Source organism: Chiloscyllium plagiosum, unplaced genomic scaffold (assembly GCF_037043375.1).
Source record: "Chiloscyllium plagiosum isolate Xiang-an unplaced genomic scaffold, Cpla_swu_hap1 HiC_scaffold_32, whole genome shotgun sequence".
Lineage (NCBI taxonomy): Eukaryota > Metazoa > Chordata > Chondrichthyes > Orectolobiformes > Hemiscylliidae > Chiloscyllium > Chiloscyllium plagiosum.
In genome coordinates, this window is record NW_028270170.1 from 50,936,968 (window position 1) to 50,942,967 (window position 6,000).

Here is a 6,000-nt window from a genome sequence, read left to right on the forward strand (position 1 = left end):
GTGTCCAGGGGGAGAGTGTATCCAGGGGGAGAGTGTGTCCAGGGGGAAGAGAGTGTGTCCAGGGGGAAGAGAGTGTGTCCAGGGGGAAGAGAGTGTGTCCAGGGGGGAGAGAGTGTGTCCAGGGGAGAGAGTGTGTCCTGGGAAGAGAGTGTGTGTCCAGGGGAGAGTGTGTGTCCAGGGGAGAGTGGGTCCTAAGGAGAGAGTGGATCCTGGGGAGAGAGTGTGTCCAGGGGGAGAGTGTGTCCAGGGGGAGAGTGCGTGTCCGGGGGGGGGTGCGTGTGCCCAGGGGGGGGGGGGGGGTGTGCAGGGGGAGAGTGCGTGTCCAGGGGGGTGTGTGCAGGGGGAGAGTGCGTGTCCGGGGGGGTGTGTGCAGGGGGAGAGCGTGTCCAGGGGGAGAGCGTGTCCAGGGGAGAACGTGTCCAGGGGGGAGAGTGTGTCCAGGAGGAGAGCGTATCCAGGAGGAGAGCGTGTCCAGGGGAGAACGTGTCCCGGGGAGAACGTGTCCAGGGGAGAACGTGTCCAGGGGGGAAAGTGTGTCCATGGAAGAGTGTGTCCATGGAAGACAGTGTGTCCAGGGAAGACAGTGTGTCCAGGGGGGAGAGTGTGTCCAGGGGGGAGAGTGTGTCCAGGGGGGAGAGTGTGTCCAGGGAGAGTTTTTTTTAGATTAGATTACTTACAGTGTGGCAACAGGCCCTTCAGCCCAACAAGTCCACACCAACCCTCCGAAGAGCAACCCACCCAGACCCATGCCCCTACATTTACCCCTTACCTAACACTACGGGCAATTTAGCGTGGCCAATTCACCTGACCTGCACATGTTTGGACTGTGGGAGGAAACCGGAGCACCCGGAGGAAACCCACGCAGACACGGGGAGAACATGCAAACTCCAGACAGTCAGTCGCCTGAGGCGGGAATTGAACCCGGGTTTCTGGCGCTGTGAGGCAGCAGTGCTAACCACTGGGCCACCGTGCCGCCCATGGGGGTGAGTGTGTCCAGGGGACAGTGTGTCCAGGGGGAGAGTGTGTCCAGGGGGAGAGTGTGTCCAGGGGAGAGTGTGTCCCCGGGGGGACTGTGTCGAAGGGGTAGTGTGTCCAGGGGAGAGTGTGTACAGGTGGGAGAGAGTCCAGGGGAGAATGTGTCCATGGGGAGAGTGTGTCCCATGGGGTGTATGTCTGGAGGGAGAGTGGATCCTGGGGAGAGAGTGGATCCTGGGGAGAGAGTGGGTCCGGGGGAGAGTGTGTCCAGGGGGAGAGAGTGTGTCCAGGGGGAGAGAGTGTGTCCAGGGGGAGAGAGTGTGTCCGGGGGGAGAGTGCGTGTCCGGGGGGAGAGTGCGTGTCCGGGGGGAGAGTGCGTGTCCGGGGGTGTGTGTTTGCAGGGGGAGAGTGCGTGTCCGGGGGTGTGTGTGCAGGGGGAGTGTGCGTGTCCGGGGGTGTGTGTGCAGGGGGAGAGTGCGTGTCCGGGGGTGTGTGTGCAGGGGGAGAGTGCGTGTCCGGGAGTGTGTGTGCAGGGGGAAGGGTGCATGTCCGGGGGTGTGTGTCCAGGGGGAGTGTGCGTGTCCGGGGGTGTGTGTGCAGGGGGAGAGTGCATGTCCGGGGGTGTGTGTGCAGGGGGAAGAGTGCGTGTCCGGGGGTGTGTGTGCAGGGGGAGAGTGTGTGCAGGGGGAGAGTGCGTGTCCGGGGGCGTGTGTGCAGGGGGAGAGTGTGTCCAGGGGTGTGTGTGCAGGGGGAAAGTGCGTGTCCGGGGGGGGTGTGTGCAGGGGGAGAGTGTGTCCAGGGGGAGAGAGTGTGTCCAGGGGGAGAGAGTGTGTCCAGGGGGAGTGTGCGTGTCCGGGGGTGTGTGTGCAGGGGGAAGAGTGCGTGTCCGGGGGTGTTTGTGCAGGGGGAGAGTGCGTGTCCGGGGGTGTGTGTCCAGGGGGAGTGCGCGTGTCCGGGGGTGTGTGTGCAGGGGGAGAGTGCGTGTCCGGGGGTGTGTGTGCAGGGGGGAGAGTGCGTGTCCGGGGGTGTGTGTGCAGGGGGAGAGTGCGTGTCCGGGGGTGTGTGTGCAGGGGGGAGAGTGCGTGTCCGGGGGTGTGTGTGCAGGGGGAGAGTGCGTGTCCGGGGGTATGTGTGCAGGGGGAGAGTGTGTGCAGGGGGAGAGTGTGTCCAGGGGTGTGTGTGCAGGGGGAGAGTGCGTGTCCGGGGGGGGTGTGTGCAGGGGGAGAGTGTGTCCAGGGGGAAGAGTGCGTGTCCGGGGGTGTGTGTGCAGGGGGAGAGTGTGTGCAGGGGGAGAGTGCGTGTCCGGGGGCGTGTGTGCAGGGGGAGAGTGTGTCCAGGGGTATGTGTGCAGGGGGAAAGTGCGTGTCCGGGGGCGTGTGTGCAGGGGGAGAGTGTGTCCAGGGGTGTGTGTGCAGGGGGAGAGTGCGTGTCCAGGGGGGTGTGTGCAGGGGGAGAGTGCGTGTCCAGGGGGGTGTGTGCAGGGGGAGAGTGCGTGTCCAGGGGGGTGTGTCCAGGGGTGTGTGTGCAGGGGGAAAGTGCGTGTCCGGGGGGGGTGTGTGCAGGGGGAGAGTGTGTCCAGGGGGGAGTGTGCAGGGGGAGAGTGCGTGTCCGGGGGGAGTGTGTGTGTCCGGGGGGTGCAGGGAGACTGTGAGCTGGAATCTGTTTTGTTGTGTGGATCCTATTCCATCATCAAACACAAGTCAGCAGCCAAGTCCCACCAGACACAAACAACCGATCAATCCGAGTTTGAGACATCAGGAGAATTCCTTGTTCTTTGGATTACAGGATGGGGGAGAATGGCAGCAGGAATCTCTCTGGTGCTGCATCTAATACAGTTTTTATCTTCGTACCACCGTCAATTGTCCAATTTCCATGGGCCAGTTTATATAAAGTACACCGTTGGAACAAGCAAACCCAAACAAATCTGGAAATGAACATTTAACTCTCAGCTCCGAGATAACATCAAAGAAACCAGTGATGGGACAGTGGGCGTCATCAAAGCAAATGCTGTGAATGATCAATCTGCAGGAAATCTCTGCCCCTTCTTGACCATAACCTGCCCTGAAGCTGCCTCTCCATGTGCCATACTGCGTCTCCCCCATGAGAGATGGTGCAGGAAGCTGCCAGGGCCCCAGGCAGATTGCAGTGTAACTGTGGCCCAGAGTTGGCCAACCTGGCACTGGGAGAGAGTTGGTAAATCTCACCATGAGCCAGTGGGTTAGAGCAGCTCTATTTGGAGATGAATAAAGTCTCAGTAAGTGTCAGCAAACTGCAGTCAGGGGCTGGTGATTAACCAGAAGCTGTTGGATTTTCTCCTAGTAAAGCTGTTCCCCCACCTCCCCCGCCAAGTGCTACCGGGACAGTCGGGGCTGATGTACGTCCTGCCTCAGGTAAGCTGCAATAATATCAATGTGTTTCTGCTCCTATCGAGAAAACACCTCCATCTCTGTCATTGTTAATAAACCAACTCCATTAACTTTAACTTGGGAAGATGTTAGCGCAGCAGTAATGTCAATGAACGAGAAATCTAAAACCCCAGGATAATGTTCTTAGGACGTGAGCTCAAATCCAAGGCATATGCTGAGATCTGAATTCTCTACAGATCAGAATCCTCACAGTATGGAAGCAGGCCATTCAGCCCATCAAGTTGAGGCTGACCTTCTGAAGAGGGCCTGTTTCCACACTATGGGGATTCAACTCTATTCTATTCATCCTAGCCTGGTCTGGCCTCACCCTGTTGAGGAAAAGAAAGAGAACTCTCGAGGATGTAAGTAACATCCCAGAAGCTGCAATACATCAGGAAATGGAAGGCAGGGAGAAACACAGGAAATTCACAAGAGGAGCAGTCAGCTGACAGGTTATCTGACCCTCAGAATCATACAGCACGGGAAACAGACCCTTTGGTCCATCTCACAGCTCAATCGAACCTAGCTTCATTTGGCCCATATCCCTCTATCCCCCTGCTGTTCATATACCCATTCAGATGCCTTTTAAAAGCTGTAATTGTACCAGCCTCCACCACTTCCTTTGGCAGCTCATTCCATACACGCACCACCCTCTACATGAAAACTTTGCCTCTTAGGTCCCTTATAAATCTTTCCCCTCTCACCTTACACCTGTGTCTTCTAGTTTGGACTCTCTCACCCTGGGGAAAAGACTTTGGTCATTTACCTTATCATGTCCTTCATGATTTTATAAACATCAATAAGCTCACCCCTCAGCCCCCAGCGCTCCAGGGAAAACAGCCCCAGCTTATTCAGCCTCTTCTCCATCGCTCAAACCCTACAATCCCAGCAACATCCTTGTAAATCACTTCGATACCCTCTCAAGTTTAACAACGTCCTTCCTGCAGACCGGTGACCAGAATTGAACGCAGTATTCCAAACCTGTCCTCACCAATATCCCGTACAGCTGCAGCACGACGTCCCAACTCCTATACTCAATGCACTGACCCAATGAGCACAAGCAAGTCAAACTCCTTCTTCCCCACACGGTCTACCTGTGACACAACTGTCAAGGAACTATGAGCCTGCACCCCAAGGTCTCTTTGTTTGACCACACTGCCCACGATCCTACTGTTAACTGTATAAGTCCTGCTCTGATTTTCCCAACCAAAATACACCACCTCACATTCGCCTACATTAAATCACATCGGTCACTCTTCGGCCCATTGGTCCATCTGATCAAGGTCTGGGAGAATCTTATTCACTGCCCACCATAAACACCACCTATTCATGGGATGCCAGCATGTATTACTGATCACTGGATGCCTAGAGGACTGTGAGACAATCAAACTGCTGTGGGTCTGGAGTCATCTTTATCCAGAGCAGGGAATAGTGAGAGATTTCCCCAAAGGATATTGGTGAACCAGGTGGGGTTATGGGTAATAGTTTGACAGTTATCATTGAGCCAGTTATTTTAAATTTCCACCACAGGACATGCTGGGATTTGAATCCATGTCCCAAACATTAACCCTGAGTTTTAATATGACGGGTTTAGTCACATACTGTTTTGCAACATGGAGTCCTCTTCAAAGAGTACGTTACTAACGTCAAACTTCTTTGGTCGGTCTGGTGCTCATGATAGTCGCTTAGCTTCTTTCTGTAGTATTTCCTTTTTTTTGGAGTTGATGTCAAGTTTCCTCCGTTAATATCCCTGTGAAGTGCCTCAGAATGTTTCACTATTTGAAAGGTACTGTAGGATTCTAAGTCATTGCAAATCTCTGAGGAAATGGGGCAGAAGCATCGCAGTGCATTTCCCGATTAGGCTTATTCAATGCTTTTTGATTTCTGAATGTCACGACCAGCTGTTTCTCTCTGTGCAGAGTATTACGATGTGGCCGATGGCCAGATGTGACAAGCTGCTGTCTGTTTGGTGGAGATTCCTGCCAGGAACGCGGCTGGTTCCCTGACTGCTGACAGGCCACTAGCTCAGCTCCCGCAGCCACGGAAACCACACTCTGTACATCTTGCAATAATTGTACACTTGGCCAGACTTCTCCAAGGACTTTGCTGTTGTTTTGGGGAACACAGACTGTGCTGACCAATGCAATCTTCATTGTTTGACAAGAAAACAAAGTGCACAGCATTAATAATCTGAAACAAAAAGGAAGGAACACAATGGAAAAGGTACATGCTTTCAACAGCACCAGTGACACCCCCTCCACAGGCACACAGACACACACACACACACACACACAGGCACACACCCACAGACACACACACAGCCCCACCCACACACACACACAGACACACACACCCACACAGACACACACCCACAAACACACACACCCACACAGACAGACACACACAGACACACACACACACCCCACCCACACACAGACACACACCCACAGACACACACACACAGACAGACACACACACACAGACAGACACACACAGACACACACACACACCCCCCCCACACACACACACCCACCCACACACACACCCCACCCACACACACACCCCACCCACACACAGACACCCCACCCACACACAGACACCCCACCCACACATATACCAC

General features: G+C 55.2%; 1 protein-coding gene across 1 annotated transcript in view; it reads left to right on the forward strand.

Annotated features, from left to right (window-relative positions):
• LOC122548242 (proline-rich protein 29-like) overlaps positions 1-5,748 on the forward strand; it is a 32,832-nt gene extending 27,084 nt beyond the window's left edge. The window contains exons 5-6 of the mRNA XM_087977666.1: positions 3,295-3,365; positions 5,300-5,748. Of these exons, the coding sequence (XP_087833792.1) occupies positions 3,295-3,365; positions 5,300-5,331 (103 nt within the window). The 3' untranslated portion in view covers positions 5,332-5,748. The remainder of the gene's footprint in view (positions 1-3,294; positions 3,366-5,299) is intronic.
• Positions 5,749-6,000: the final 252 nt, after the last annotated feature.